Source organism: Trichomonascus vanleenenianus (assembly GCF_965637985.1).
Source record: "Trichomonascus vanleenenianus strain CLIB 3782 genome assembly, contig: TRVA0_009S, whole genome shotgun sequence".
Taxonomy (NCBI): domain Eukaryota; kingdom Fungi; phylum Ascomycota; class Dipodascomycetes; order Dipodascales; family Trichomonascaceae; genus Blastobotrys; species Blastobotrys vanleenenianus.
Window position 1 is genome coordinate 250,558 of NW_027481878.1, and position 14,597 is coordinate 265,154.

Below are 14,597 nucleotides of genomic sequence, written 5' to 3' on the forward strand. Positions count from 1 at the left end.
TTTTTTGGAGCGATAATTGACCTTTGGTCGTATAACAACTAAACCGTTGGACTCGTTAGGTCTGTGGAGACGACTTTTTGGCATTTATAAAAAGACCTCTGAAGTTCGCGGGTTACAAGGTCCTTCGGAACTGTCGGATAAATACCCTGTGGATTAGACCATTGCGTTAACGGTTGTCGATTAGATCCCTGAACTTTGTCGATTCTAACCCGTCGACTGCCTATCGATTGGAATTGAAGTTGTCGACTGGATCTCGAAGACGATTGGAATAAAGTTCTTGAACTGAACCCCCGAAATCGAAAAAAATATCTGGTGAAGTTTGTCGATTTATCTCGAAATTGTCGATTGCCGATTTTTAGGGGAAGTACAATGACAGACCAGGTCCCTGATGAAGAATCGTTGTTGGCATTTGGGTATGATTCAAGCGAATACAAGTACGACCTCTCTGGACACTATAGGCCCCAGCAGCCTCTCCACCATCCAATGACTCTACCACCATCCGCTCCAAGCCATGCGGTCGCTATGCATTCGCCTTCGCTAATTCACCACCCCCATGCACAGCAACAACAACAACAATCACAGCAACCATTCTCATACGTACCAACCATCGCGTCAACAGTACCGGTCCACGGAGGAAATACTCGGTCTAAAATGCCGCGCCGCCGCAGGACCGGGTCCAAACGATCACTGGAGGAAATGATCCTTGAATCAACCATCCCTACTAACATTTCGACCGCCGGCACAGGCGCCCCGACGACTATCCGCAATGGCCCGCAAATCGGCCTGCTCACCGGCGTAACGACCTCGGGAGGCATCATGTCGCCTTCCCTTCCCGCCGGAGGGCCCACGCTGCCGTTAACTCTGCCGGAGCCTCCATTATCCACGGCCGTGCCCATAAACCCCAATGCTCTTCAGCCAGACCCGCAGCCACGGCCTAAAAAGAAGTCAAAATACTCACCGGAACAAGACAGCATAATCCTGCGCATGAAAAAAGAAGGCAAAAGCTGGACGGAGATAGCAGAGGCCGCGAAATGCGGCAACTCCTTGGCCGCTCGTAACCGATACCAGGTGCTCATTGGCCAGCAAGGTGGCGGCGCGGTTGTCTGGGAGGCCGAGGACTCGCTTGGACTCAAGAGTCTCCTCGAGGAGGGCGAGAGAGCAAAATGGGACTACATCGCCTCGGAGCTCTCGCGAATTCGGTCCAAAAAGGTCTCGGCCAAGAGCTGCCAGAGCAAAATCAAAGAGCTGTTTGACCAGGACCCCACCTTCTTTGGAGTGGTTATAGGCGCTCCGCAATTGCCTCCCCAGGGCAATTACTACATTCAAAACACGCCGGTGACCATCCCCTTGACCACCCCCATGATGCCGTATGGGTTCCCACCGCCACCTCCTCAGCAACAGCAGCAGCAGCAACAGCAACTATCTTACACTTACGCGCAGCATCCACCGCCTCCACCGCAGTTACCTCCGCCTGAAATGGACCTTGTCAACCAGCTGGGATCATTCCCGCCAGAGTTCATGCGCAGAAACTAATCGAAATTTTTTAATGACCCTTTTTTAATGATATGTGAGAGAGTGTGTGTGTAGATATTTGTAACGAAGAGATTGACAGAGAAAGACTGGCCTATTTGTACTCCTGAGGGAAAAAAATTGACAATGAGGGGCGTGTGATAAAATTTTTCAATTATTATTCATTTGCATTTGTTTCATTCAGATGAGCTGTGCATTTTTTCCCTTAATTGTGAGATTATTACCGGTACATATATCCACCCCCAGTTGATAGGAATAGGACTTTCCGGCGTTTGGCACGGCTGAACCACTTGTCTCACTTACCCCTGGTGCGGCTCGTTACTACTGTATTCTATCTGTGGTGTATTGCGGGCTAGGAATTGGATTTCTTGGGGGACCAGTCCCCCAAACCCCCTGGGGCTCCGCTTCGCGGAGGTCTCTGCTCCTTTTCTGTTTTGCTATCTTGGAGTATGTTTTAAATGGTATACGGTAGTGAGATAAGATTCCATTAAAGCTAAAAGCGTTGATGAGATATGTCTACTACTGCATCTGGATACCGTGAGTACTCTAGGCATCAAGATCTAGAGAATTCTAATAAGCTTCCCCAGTGTTCATGTTCTGTTATTGATCAAAAGAGTGGTTCCTACTTTGTGTCACCATGGTAACTACCGGTATTCTCTACGGCTCACTCAGGTCATAATTTCACTCAAACTAAACCATTCAACATTGTAACCAGTTTTCAGCAGTTGTTTTAGTAGATATGTTAACTATTGAAATTAGTCATCCAGCTACCCGGGAATTACCACTTGGTGGCATTAATGATTTAGACAGTAACGGAAGCGGCTCGGGGTTATAATGAGGATCCTCAACACCAGGTAACAGTGTTTACACTTTCTGAAATCTAAGCACGAAATCACAAATCCTTTTGTGATCTGTCAATTGCTTTTGTCTATATTTTATCAGAATTATTTTATCCATAGCCATACATTATTATTGTTACAAACTTCCCGTATAGTTTTACTGTGGTACATTTGCCCATATGTCGGTAGCTTTACTGTAGGTGTGTATGCACTGCAAAACACCGCCATGACTGGTATGATTCAACTATCAAAACAATTAGTATGTCGCTGATAAATAGAAAACAGCCTAATATTCTAATAATCGCAAATCTACCTAAAAACTAATTGAAATACCGTAGTATGATAATACATGTATTGACGTTCAATAGTACTGTACCGGTTATATGTGAACGCCGGTTCCGGGGTGTCGCGGGGCTCTGCGGAACTCCGCAGTAGAGCCTCTCCACACTCTACGCCCGATGATCCTCCGAATGGCTGGATATCGGCGGCATTGAACACCCTGAATGCAGTGGAGTATATAAAACCTGGAGAACCCATGAATTACTTAACCAGTCGACAGGACATATATTGACAAATAAAATAGAAACAATGATGTTGAAGCTGACGAGACAATTTACTCGCAAGTTCTCATCTTCGCAACACCTGCGATTAATCAACAAAGTGCTGCCCAGCGCCAGCGAAGCTATCACCAAGTCCAAGCTCAAGTCGGGCGATGTGATCTTGGCTGGCGGATTCGGCCTGTCCGGTATCCCCGGCTCTCTCATCAGCGAGATCCTGCACCGCAAGGACTCCATCAAGGACCTGACAATTGCCTCGAACAACGTGGGTACCGACGGCAAGGGCCTGGGCAAGCTGCTCGAGTCGAAGCAGATCTCCAAGCTCATCGTCTCCTACGTGGGCGAGAACAAGCTCCTTGAGCAAATGTTTCTTCACGGTGAAGTCGATATTGAGCTGACTCCGCAGGGAACCTTGGCGGAGAAGTGCGCGGCTGCCGGAAGGGGCGTCCCGGCCTTCTACACTCCAGCTGGCGTGGGAACGGTCGTAGAGAGCGGAGAGCTGCCAATTCGCTTCTCCAAGGACGGAAAGTCCGTCGTTAAGTACTCCAAGCCCAAGGAGACCCGCGAATTCGGCGGTAAGAAGTACCTCTTGGAGGAGGCGCTGAATGGCGACGTAGCCATCATTAAGGTCCACAAGGCTGATAAGTACGGCAATGCCGTCTTCCGTGGCTCTGCGCACAATTTCAATGGTGCTATGGCCCGAGCAGCTAAGTATACCATCGTAGAAGCTGATGAAATCGTTCCTGTCGGCCAGATTCCGCCTTCCAACGTCCACATCCCAGGCGTTTACGTGAACTCTGTTATCCAAACGACCGAGCCAAAGCTCATTGAGCGACTGACTCTGTCCAAGTCCGAAGAGGAGATTAAGGAGATGGTGGGAAGCTTGGGCGCCCGAGCGAGAATCGTCAAGCGGGCCGCCCAGGAGTTCAGCAACGGCATGTACGCCAACCTGGGCATTGGCATGCCTACGTTGGCCCCGTCCTACGTAGACAAGTCCGTTTCTGTCCAGCTCCAGTCCGAGAACGGTGTTCTGGGTGTCGGACCATACCCGGCCAAGGGAGAGGAGGATTCCGACTTTATCAACGCCGGCAAGGAGACCATCACAGTCGGCGAGGGCGCGGCGCTATTTGGCTCCGAGGAGTCGTTCGGCATGATCCGAAGCGGCAGAATCGGCCTCAGTATGCTGGGTGCCATGCAGGTGTCGCAGTATGGCGATCTTGCTAACTGGATGCTGCCGGGCCGTGTCAAGGGCATGGGCGGTGCAATGGACCTTGTCGCCAACCCTGAACACACCAAGATCGTCGTCGTAATGGAGCACTGCGATAAGAAGGGCAACCCCAAGATTGTAAAGGCCTGTGACTTCCCGCTCACCGGCAAGAACTGCGTGTCGCGAATCATCACCGAACTGGCTGTGTTTGATGTCGACCACCATAACGGCTTGGTCTTGGTTGAAACCGCCGAAGGTGTTTCCGTCGATGAGATCAAGGCCAAGACCGCCGTCGAGTTCACCGTCAGCGACAACCTCAAGACTATGTCAGTGTAGAGTGTGTACTAACCACGCTGGGGCCCTGCCCCAGACCCCGTAGCTGGGGGGCTCTGCCCCCCAAACCCCCCCTCCTTCTTCTGACCTGTTAATATACAATTGCTGTGTTTTATTCATTCTACTCGTAGCTTTACTGCTATGGATCGGTGTTATGTTGCATGTCGATTATAGCTTTCTATACAATTGACCGGACTATATGTGACCCGCTATGAGAGATGAGGTTCCGATATATGTGAAAGTTAGTTTTCTTCCGTACAGTAGAGATTCTTCTACCAAACTTGAATATAGCAGAACGAAGGAAGATCGGTGATAGAGAAGTAATAAATGTAACTGTAATTATCCACTAGTTATCGTAGAAGATGCGGATTCCTCAGCAAACTTTACTTACAGAATATTAATCGCCTTTACGTGAGGTGAACGCGGAGCCAGTTTAACGCTATCTTGCTGAGGAAGGTTTTTTTTTTTTTTTTTTCATTTTACATGGTTCCCTAGTAATATTGAAATGAATCACCGGTATCTGATGCTTGGCATAGTAACCAGCGACCTTATCAAAGGACCCTCAGTCAAGTTAATCAAAATCATCCATCTCATTGGTCGTGAGTAACGGTTCAATTTCCATTCAATGGTGGATAGTGGTTCAGGTTCAGAACGGTTAAGCGGGTCTTAAAGACACGGGCACCGGAAAGTGAAGTATCGTCAACTCCGCGACAACATGCTCTCGTCACTTCCAGTGGAGATTTTAGAAAAGATAATCACATATGCTGCCAAGGATGCTTCCAAGCTGCGCCAAACATGCCGCATAATAAACGCTACTTCTTTAGCTGTTATATGGCGTCAAGTTACTATAAGTAACGGCGGTGTTCTCAGAAATGCCTTTTTCAGATATTTGACGGCCAAAGTGTGGCCAGTACGACTTATTTATCTGTATAAGGACTATATCAGAGTAGTTACGGTCATGATGCAAGAATATGGCGTGGAAGGGTGCGAAAATGTGCCCGATATACTAGAGCTGATATGGCAAGAAGCGAGTGGAATCGTGCGGGTGAACCTTGTGCTGGAGCAATCGCTGCTGCAAATGGATCCAATTGCATACGAGTGGCTCGATATTGTTACCGGACCATTCCAAAAGTCCGAGCCACAGGTAGTGGCTGTCCAATACTGCAGCCATGCTGGAGAATATTACGAGTTGGATTATAGCAACTACTTCCACGACACGCTATCAACAGTGCAGATGATACTGAGGATGAAGAACATCAAAATTTTCAAATTCAAAGTGAAAGTCGCCGCCGATATGGCTCTGAATCTGAATTTCTTCCGGGACGTGGGTAAGTATATTAAGTCCTTCGAGTTCCATGCCAACACTCGCACCATTTTCAACTTCAATGATGCAATCAAGCATTGCACTAGCCTAACATCTCTCGAGTTATGGGTCGGCGAAAATAGAAGAGAAGGCAACTACGAGTATAAGCTCCCTGACTCTGTGCGAACGATTACGCTCCATTCTTTTGGTCGGTTCCTTCACACTATCCGCGGGGCCCAGGTCAGAAGAATTGAGCTCTGGGATGACAGCTCGGTGAGGATTCGGGGAACAATGCCAAATCTGAAGGCTCTCGATATCGGCCGCATATCGGAGGACGATCCTGAAGCATTCGACGGCTTCAGGTCTTTGCTTGCCACGAGTAGGCGTCTCAAAAAGGTCACCATTGACCATGTATATGCGCATGTGATTGTACAAATATCGGATATTTTGGATAGAGTTCGCGTTTCCAGCTTATGGTTTGAGGATATCTCTGACGTTGAAACAATGCCTGATGTGTCTACAAAGACGATGAGAAGAGGCAAGGTTATAGCATATATTACGCATGAGGACGCGGACAATACAGTACTCCTGTGGCATTATTTCAGATTGCTGTTGGAAAAAGTGCCTGGGATGGTTAACTTTAGCTTCCGTACAGATTCTGAGTTCTCACCTTTGCCGGAATATACCAAGCAGATGCTGCCAAAGTGGTACGAAGTAGACCTCGACGGGGTTAAGCAGCATCTAGAAACCATGTCGCTGATGCCCTAGCAGCAAATATCAAACTGGTCAAAAACTGGCAGTAATTGACCGTAGGATATTATAACATGGGGCCCCCGGCCCCATTTCTGACTGGTCAATATACAATTGTCGTGTTTTATTCATTCTACTCGTAGCTCAACTTTCATAAAGAGGTGAAAAGCGTTGTGAATATACCAAGAAGTGTATGCCAACCGTGTATAAGGTAGACCCCGACCGGGTAACGCAGCATCTACTCAAGTCATCAGAATCAGATTAGACGCTATTTAGTTTTCGAACGTCCATCAGTTATTCCGTGATACGCTAGTCACCAATATCAACCGTATAATATAATAACCTGGGGCTCTGCCCCAGACCCCGTAGTTGGGGGCAGGGCCCCCAAACCCCCTTTCAATAATTAAAAAGTCTATCATACAATTACACATAAAGATGGTTAGCCTACAAGGTCGTAAGAAAGCAGCTCCTGGGCCTTCTGCTTGAGCTGGTTGATAGCCTTGACGAAGATCTCATCGGGCTGCATAGCACCAGTGCTCTCAATGTTGAAAATGAAGTGGTCCCGCTTTCGCCCCAGCTTCACGAGCCCATTGAACTCCTCATGCCGCAGCACCTCTCGCGACACAGTGTCCTTCCGCGCGTCGGCAACAAACGCCTCGCCCTTGCTGTTGAGCTCAATAACGCCTGGCGGGAAGCACTGTTGGAACTTCTCCGCCAACTCGCCCTTAATTGGCGCCTCACTGGTAATGTCAATAACCGGCAAGAGTCGGTAGGAAGCGGTAGCCACCGGGGAGAACTTGGCATGGTCGCATCCCTGGCCCAGCACAGCAAACGCATTGAGCGAGATCTCCTGGCCCGGACGCAGCTTGGCGAGCAAAATGTCCGGGTACGGCAACGACGGTTGGATCTCAAAGTACTCCGACTGCTGCCCAAACGGCTGGAAAGTCAGATCGCGCGCGTACACGTTGGAGTTGATATAGAGCTCGTTTGGATCGGTCGAGTCCTTAGGAGCATCGGGATTCTTCTCACACTTGACGTTGAGGGAGAACATGACGCAGTTGGAGCTGTTGAGCGCCTCCTGGGGGTTCCCTCCCTCGGCGGTTGCCTGGCTGGCGTCATACCATGCCAGAAGATCTGGGTCAATCTTGATGGGCACCAGACCGATTCTCTGGGCCAGCACCTCATCGTGGATGATGGAGGTGTTGTTATAAATATGGATTTGTTCAAATGCAACGGTAGGGATCTCTGCGATCATGATTCGCCGGAATGCATTGGCGATCGAGGTGTCGCACCCGATCAGATCGAAGTTTGCATTGATATCGGTCAGGTTGTATACCTTGACGTCGAACTGCTTCTTGAACTTTTCGAGATCCCACGAGTTGTCCTCGCCTGGGAAATGGCCAGGGAAGTCAGTACTGGTGGTCTATTTTTGTTAGCCTCTTTCTTAATTTGCTCTCTAAATTTGGGGAATCTTACGTTAGTCACACGGTCGTGCTCTATGCCCACGATATTCCGTCTATCAGTCATGGTTATCTGATCAATGCTTGTCGATAAAGATCAATCAATGCCGGTCGATATGAAATTTTCAATTTTTTTCGCCCAGTCACGTGATTACAGGCGGCTGATGGCGATGGATTACTTAATGCATTAGTCAATCAAACAAAATTTACTGAATTAAGCTTTAATTTACTAATATTTGTACAATTTGTTGAATTAAACTTAATTCACTAGAATTCAAATAATCGACCGACGATATCAACGAGCGAACAGTACAATATACATGAATAAATTGTATTGACTGAGTCTTGAGGCAGCTTGGAGGGGGGTTTGGGGGCAGAGCCCCCAACTACGGGGTCTGGGGCAGCGCCCCAGGAAGGACTCCCGGCTCAATGCGTACCTATAACAGAGGTAACCTTGCTCCACCGCATCTAGTAGAACAATTGAAGCAAATAGGGCAAAAATTCCAGCAGAATCGCAGACTTATCATAGTAAACATGGTGTAGAAAGCGGGTTGATATTAATGTTAGGTGAATTAGCGGATAGCCGCGCCGTCGCCGGGATGGCACACATTTGTGCCCCTGGCGATGGCGTTTGCCACTGAAAAGTGACGGAAAGGAACAGAAATGACGGATAAGATACCGACGGCTGCGACCCAGGGCGAACTGCAGGCGTACCTGGACGCGAATGAGCTGTGTGTCGTCAAATTCACGGCCTCGTGGTGCGGCCCATGCCAGGCGATTGCGCCGATTGTCGAGAGGCTGTACCGCGAATTCACCAACATTCAGCTGGTCGAGGTCGACATTGACGTGAACAAGCCAAGTGCGAGCAAGTTCTCGGTGACCTCCGTACCGACGTTTGTGTTTGCGCACCGCGGAAAAGAAGTTGAACGCGTCCGCGGAGCGGATCCAAACGGTATCACCGCCGCGTTCAATTCTCTCTCGGAAAAGAACCCCAGTGCCAAGCGACAGGGTGCTCAGAGTAGCGGTGGGTCTGCTACTCAGCCAGTGGACGACGAAATCGCCAAATACATCCCCAAGGGCTACGAACCGCTAAACGAATTGGTTCTGTGCAGCCAGGGCGACCTGCTTAACGTCCAGACCGACGACCACGCCGGTTCCCTGCGAGGGGTATTGGCTCTTAACGGGGCCCGCCCAATTGTGTCTGATGCCGATTCACAGGTTCTCGCTTACCTGCCCCTGCAGAACAAGACCAAGCTCTACTCGGTGCTTATTAAGGCTACCCGGGACAAGGCCGAGGGCCTCGAAGCGCAATTGCCACGTCAGATCAAGATTTGGGCCAATACTCCGGCCATGATCTCATTCGAGGACGCCAGCTCCTCCGCCAAGGCTCTGCACTCTGCGGAGCTCGCTGATCCCGACGAGAACGGCTGGTTCGAGGTCAAGGTCCGCTTCGTGCATTTCCAGAAGGTCTCTTCGCTCGTGCTATTCCTCGAGGGCGAGGATGAAGACGACCCTACCCTCATTGAGCGCATTGTGCTCGTGGGAAGCGCCGGAGAGTCCCGCGAGCCCGGCAAACTAGAAAAGATCTCTGACGAGTAATTTCACCATCAATTGATTTCTAACGTAGTCTTCCTGGGGCGCCGCCCCAGACCCCGTAGTTGGGGGGCTCTGCCCCCCAAACCCCCCTTCGTTTTAGCCGTCGGTTGGTGGTCACGTGTTTACGAGAATTGATACCGAATTACGTCACGCGTACATTCCAGAACGGCGTAGAAAAAACACACTTGAATTACTCTGAATAGCCTCAATAGGGGGATTGTCCCCCTGGGTCAATTCAATGGATCTCTTTAACGAAGTACTTCAACAGGACTTGTCCTCCTGGGTCAATCAAATGATATGTTGTACCCGGTAGTTATGTTCTCTCATTGCTCTCTACTTCGTAGGGGGCTTCTCCCTGGGTCAATTCAATGATCTATTATAGGTACCGGTAGTTCTGTTCTCCAGGACTACTCACTAATTCCACTATTGTAAATGTCGGCGCATGTCGCCCCTCAGAATCACATCCTGTCGCCCTTGGGGCAAATTTCTGACCAGGTTTTTAAAACTTAATCCACGTAAATTCAAGCACGACCTGCACGTAAATCAAAGATCTTCTACTGGAAGCACGTTGAAGATAATGCTGCAACTACCGGTACCGAACTAGTTATGGTATTACTGATGACCGTTAGGCTTACGCAGGTAAGAAGCCGCCTCGGAAGGGGTTATACTAGCAATAGCGAATTAATTGATATTTACTCAATATAGTTATCTGAAATATGCCGTGACCTGAGTTTTTTGGTCCAGGTACCTGCATTATCAGTACTGGGATTATGTTCAGTATCGTCAGATACACTGCTATCCTGATTTGATTGTTTTGTCATCTCATGAGAACGCTTGAGAGCCCTTTGGCTCTCCCTCACCTCCATCTCATTGTCGAGACCACTGCCGCTCAATCCATTATCAGCCTTTCTTGGTGTGAAGCCCTGGGGGTCGTGCATATCGCGGAAGAAGGAGGCTCTTGGTCAGCATCAGCGGTATATTGGGCTTGATTAGCGGCACTTATGCTTGTAACTGCTGGTGCTGATGCCGATACTGAGATCGACATCGATGTTGATGCTGATGCGGGCGTTTTCAATCCCAAATCCTGGTTAGGGCCGTCGCTTCGAGGGTCAACTGGTGTGACACTTTTCGTTGGAAAATCGTAACTAACTTTAGACGACTCTAGATCCGAGAGCTCCTCTATGTCCGAGGGTTCTATATCCGAAAGCGCTTCACGTTCTTCTCTTTCAGGCTGATTCGCGCATCCAGGTACCGGCAGTTCCACGTCTTCAAAATATCTCGCCGCCACTTGCCGAACCTCGTCTTCGTGGTCAATTTCGTCGACTTTATTCTCCAAATAGTTGGCCAGAAAATTGAAATAGGAGAGTTTAAAATCACTGACGACATTGGCCATTAGCTCAAACACTTTTTGCACCATGTCCACCGTCAATTGATATTCTTCTTCCGGATTAAAGCACTATCGGGCTTTTGGTACTTGCTTCTTACTTTGGCCGGATAAAACGGTTTCAATCCTGGTTTCTCAAAGGCTTTTGTAATCTTTCCTCGGGTCATGATTTTTCCTCTCGCCTCGTGATAACTCTTGATCCAGTTTTTCCTTTATCGGCTCTCGTCAGCGTATTGAAAACAGTGATGGAGGAGTCATTAGTACCGAGCAAGGAGTAATAGGTTTGCTTCAAGAGGCGAAAAATCTTCACATGTAATGGTTGTAATTTGTCCGTGGTATTCGGTGGTAGATAGACGATAATAATCCCTTTTTGTTTGGCATATTCTTGAACCTCATCCTTCTTATGGACATTAAAATTGTCCATCAAGAGGGCTCGATGTTTACGTTTAGGATTGCGCGTGGCTTGCTGTGTTTATCGTAGTGATCAATCCATTCTCTGATAGTTCTGGTGCAGATAAAACTCAGTTCGGTAGAAGAGTAGCCCCATTCTTGCTTTTCTCTTTCATTAAACTCGGTCATGAAAGTCTTCACGGTAGATGGTGCCAACTTTTTAAGAACAACAAAGGGCGGCAAGGCGACTCCATTGGCAAGGATGCATGCACTCCATTGATGTGACTGACTCTCCTTTCTGGGAGCCTGGAGCTGGTTTAATTATCGAAATAGATGGATTCGAGGATCGTGACTCTGTATCCTCAGCTCCAGTTTGGAAGCCAGTTTCGTCCATAATGACGATGTTTTCCTCAGGAATGCTCTTAAAATGGTGCTTGTTCTCTTTAATCCACTCATTGATCTCATTTTTACCCACATTCACCTTCTTTCCATCCTTAATTGGCATTACTATCAAAGCCGTTTCTATTACGAAAACGATAGTGCCACCACGAGTCAGGAGGACCAGCCTCCTTGTTACGCCTCACAGAGTATGCCATTCTACTGACATTGGAAGTTGGAATTGAAAATTTTAGAATGTCCGTCAGATACTTTAGATTATCAACGAGCTCATTTTCAACTGGTTTACCGGGTAGTAGGAGTGTTTCTGTTCGATACTTCCCACCGAAGTGATCCTATTAGTACTCACTACATCCATACTCATAAAACCTCCTCTCATTTAATCACTCCAAGATTTACACCTTAATGCTATAGAGATTTCGTAACATTAGTAATGTTGCTAAGGGAGCAAAGCAAGCAAACGTAATATAGAAGACTTTAATCGATAATACCAGGTAGCTACAGTGGCACGTAAATACCGATACAGTGGGTAAATCGGTTAGAGCAACGATGCATTTGTAGTCCCCTCGTTTCCGCTACGCGAAGGATAATCAATTGACTAAAGATCCTCCGCGAAGCGGAGCCACGGGAGCTCGAGGGCTGGCCCTCGAATAAATATATCCAAGTAACTGGGGCTCTGCCCCCCAAATCCCCTGTGTCACGTGCCTACGGAAAATGATACCGAATTATGTCGTGCGTAAATTCCAGAATGGTGTAGAAAACGAAAATTTTCGGAGGGGGGCAACCACGCCGCAAAGCGACACGAAGAGAAAAAAAAAAATTGAAAAATCTTCCCTCTCCTCTTTACACTCGATAAGCAAATTTCATTTTGTATTATTGTGTATATATATAATTGGATATATATACTCTTTTTGACGGATTTTATCTGAACAACAACAAAAAAAAGCAGAAAAAATGGCTGATACTCTTAAGGATATCGACTCTGGCGAGATTGTGACCAACTACGACGAGGTTGTCGACAGCTTTGACCAATTGGGCCTCAAGGACCAGCTGCTGCGAGGTATTTTCGGTTACGGTTTCGAGCAGCCATCCTCCATTCAGCAGCGAGCCATCCTGCCAGTCATCAAGGGCCACGACGTGCTTGCCCAGTCCCAGTCTGGTACCGGTAAGACTGCGACCTTCTCCATCTCTGTGCTGCAGAACATTGACACTTCGATCCGAAAGACCCAGGCGCTCATCCTGGCCCCAACCCGAGAGTTGGCTCTGCAGATCCAGAAGGTTGTGCTCGCTCTTGGTGAGTTCCTCGAGGTCCAGTGCCATGCCTGCATTGGTGGTACCAACGTGATGGATGACATTGCCATCCTGCGAGAGGGCGTCCACGTTGTCGTTGGTACTCCAGGCCGAGTCCACGATATGATCCAGCGACGACACCTGCGAACCGACAACATCAAGATGTTCGTTCTCGATGAGGCCGATGAGATGCTTTCCCGAGGTTTCAAGGGCCAGATCTACGACATCTTCCAGCTGCTGCCGCAGACCATCCAGGTGGTGCTTCTCTCTGCCACCATGCCACAGGATGTTTTGGAGGTGACCACCAAGTTCATGCGAGACCCAGTCCAGATTCTCGTCAAGAAGGACGAGCTCACCCTGGAGGGTATCAAGCAGTTCTACGTCAACGTTGGCGAGGAGCAGTACAAGATTGACGTTCTGGTCGACCTGTACGAGACCATCACCATCACCCAGGCCGTCATCTTCTGCAACACCCGACGACGAGTCGAGTACGTCCAGCAGCAGCTCCAGGACCGTGACTTCACTGTCTCCGCCATGCACGGTGACATGGACCAGGCCCAGCGAGACACCATCATGAAGGAGTTCCGAACCGGTTCCTCCCGAATCCTCATCTCCACCGACTTGCTTGCCCGAGGTATCGACGTCCAGCAGGTCTCCCTGGTCATCAACTTCGACCTGCCAACCAACCAGGAGAACTACATTCACCGAATTGGTCGAGGTGGTCGATTCGGCCGAAAGGGTGTCGCCATCAACTTCGTCACCGACCAGGACTGGGCCGCCCTCAAGGAGCTCGAGTCCTTCTACGCCACCCAGATTGTTGAGATGCCAATGAACCTTGCTGACTTGATCTAACCCCGAAAATTTAAACATGTGTTTAGTTTTTATAAAAAATGTGGAATAGTGGATATCTACACACGGATTAATATACACAATTAGTAGCTTTTAATGTCTATCCACCGCGACTTACAACCACCCCTGGGGCTCTGCCCCAGACCCCCTGTGAGCTGCCTCGAAAGACTCAAGATACAATCCGTTCGTACTGACTACCCGTACTAATTCTAGATTTTTTATGAAGTGTTATAGATATACGTTATTGGTACTGGAACAGGTTGTATTAACTAGTCTGGTAGGAATTAGCTAACTCCTGTTTGATGAAGAGATAGCGATACGCTGGACTTCACAGCTAGTGCTCACATAGTATTATAGCTAATGCAATTGATGAATAGCTTCTTGAGCTATAAAAATCAGTACTTCTTCTCATTTTCGTTAATCTACTGATACATTGATGACAAATACTGTTGATTATCTCAATTCACGCCAGGATTGGGCGGGACTCAAAGCTCATCAGAGACAATTTCTTCTCAGATCCATAACTATTCTATACTGCGACCTTTACTATGATAGCTACAATTGCATCTAGTATCATTTCTCTCTACGTTCGACCGTAATTCGTTCTCTTATAGATCATATGCACTCCTCGTCCAATCGCAAATCAAAATTGTGAGATATTCTGGCAGTTTATGCTGTGTGTGCCCACATTCATTTTCGGACTGACCCGACGG

The 14,597-nt window shown here is 48.3% G+C and overlaps 8 protein-coding genes across 8 annotated transcripts; 5 read left to right on the forward strand and 3 right to left on the reverse strand.

The window, feature by feature from the left end:
• Positions 1-369: 369 nt before the first annotated feature.
• TRVA0_009S02344 (uncharacterized protein) lies at positions 370-1,533 on the forward strand (the record flags this gene model as incomplete). Its single annotated transcript, XM_076683599.1, has 1 exon — positions 370-1,533. One exon carries the CDS (start codon positions 370-372, stop codon positions 1,531-1,533), a length of 1,164 nt encoding a protein of 387 aa, XP_076542226.1.
• Positions 1,534-2,957: 1,424 nt separating this feature from the next.
• On the forward strand, positions 2,958-4,469 carry TRVA0_009S02366 (3-oxoacid CoA-transferase; the record flags this gene model as incomplete). The annotated part of the gene is made up of 1 exon (XM_076683600.1): positions 2,958-4,469. The coding sequence occupies one exon, from the start codon at positions 2,958-2,960 to the stop codon at positions 4,467-4,469; it is 1,512 nt and encodes a 503-aa protein (XP_076542227.1).
• A 712-nt stretch (positions 4,470-5,181) lies between these two features.
• TRVA0_009S02388 (uncharacterized protein) lies at positions 5,182-6,537 on the forward strand (the record flags this gene model as incomplete). The annotated part of the gene is made up of 1 exon (XM_076683601.1): positions 5,182-6,537. One exon carries the CDS (start codon positions 5,182-5,184, stop codon positions 6,535-6,537), a length of 1,356 nt encoding a protein of 451 aa, XP_076542228.1.
• A 421-nt stretch (positions 6,538-6,958) lies between these two features.
• Positions 6,959-8,046, reverse strand: RPC40 (DNA-directed RNA polymerase core subunit RPC40; the record flags this gene model as incomplete). The annotated part of the gene is made up of 2 exons (XM_076683602.1): positions 6,959-7,942; positions 7,996-8,046. 2 exons carry the CDS (start codon positions 8,044-8,046, stop codon positions 6,959-6,961), a joined length of 1,035 nt encoding a protein of 344 aa, XP_076542229.1.
• A 596-nt stretch (positions 8,047-8,642) lies between these two features.
• TRVA0_009S02432 (thioredoxin-like protein 1) lies at positions 8,643-9,578 on the forward strand (the record flags this gene model as incomplete). Its single annotated transcript, XM_076683603.1, has 1 exon — positions 8,643-9,578. The coding sequence occupies one exon, from the start codon at positions 8,643-8,645 to the stop codon at positions 9,576-9,578; it is 936 nt and encodes a 311-aa protein (XP_076542230.1).
• Positions 9,579-10,464: 886 nt separating this feature from the next.
• On the reverse strand, positions 10,465-10,992 carry TRVA0_009S02454 (uncharacterized protein; the record flags this gene model as incomplete). The annotated part of the gene is made up of 1 exon (XM_076683604.1): positions 10,465-10,992. The coding sequence occupies one exon, from the start codon at positions 10,990-10,992 to the stop codon at positions 10,465-10,467; it is 528 nt and encodes a 175-aa protein (XP_076542231.1).
• A 577-nt stretch (positions 10,993-11,569) lies between these two features.
• On the reverse strand, positions 11,570-11,854 carry TRVA0_009S02476 (uncharacterized protein; the record flags this gene model as incomplete). The annotated part of the gene is made up of 1 exon (XM_076683605.1): positions 11,570-11,854. One exon carries the CDS (start codon positions 11,852-11,854, stop codon positions 11,570-11,572), a length of 285 nt encoding a protein of 94 aa, XP_076542232.1.
• An 845-nt stretch (positions 11,855-12,699) lies between these two features.
• On the forward strand, positions 12,700-13,887 carry TIF1 (ATP-dependent RNA helicase eIF4A; the record flags this gene model as incomplete). Its single annotated transcript, XM_076683606.1, has 1 exon — positions 12,700-13,887. The coding sequence occupies one exon, from the start codon at positions 12,700-12,702 to the stop codon at positions 13,885-13,887; it is 1,188 nt and encodes a 395-aa protein (XP_076542233.1).
• Positions 13,888-14,597: the final 710 nt, after the last annotated feature.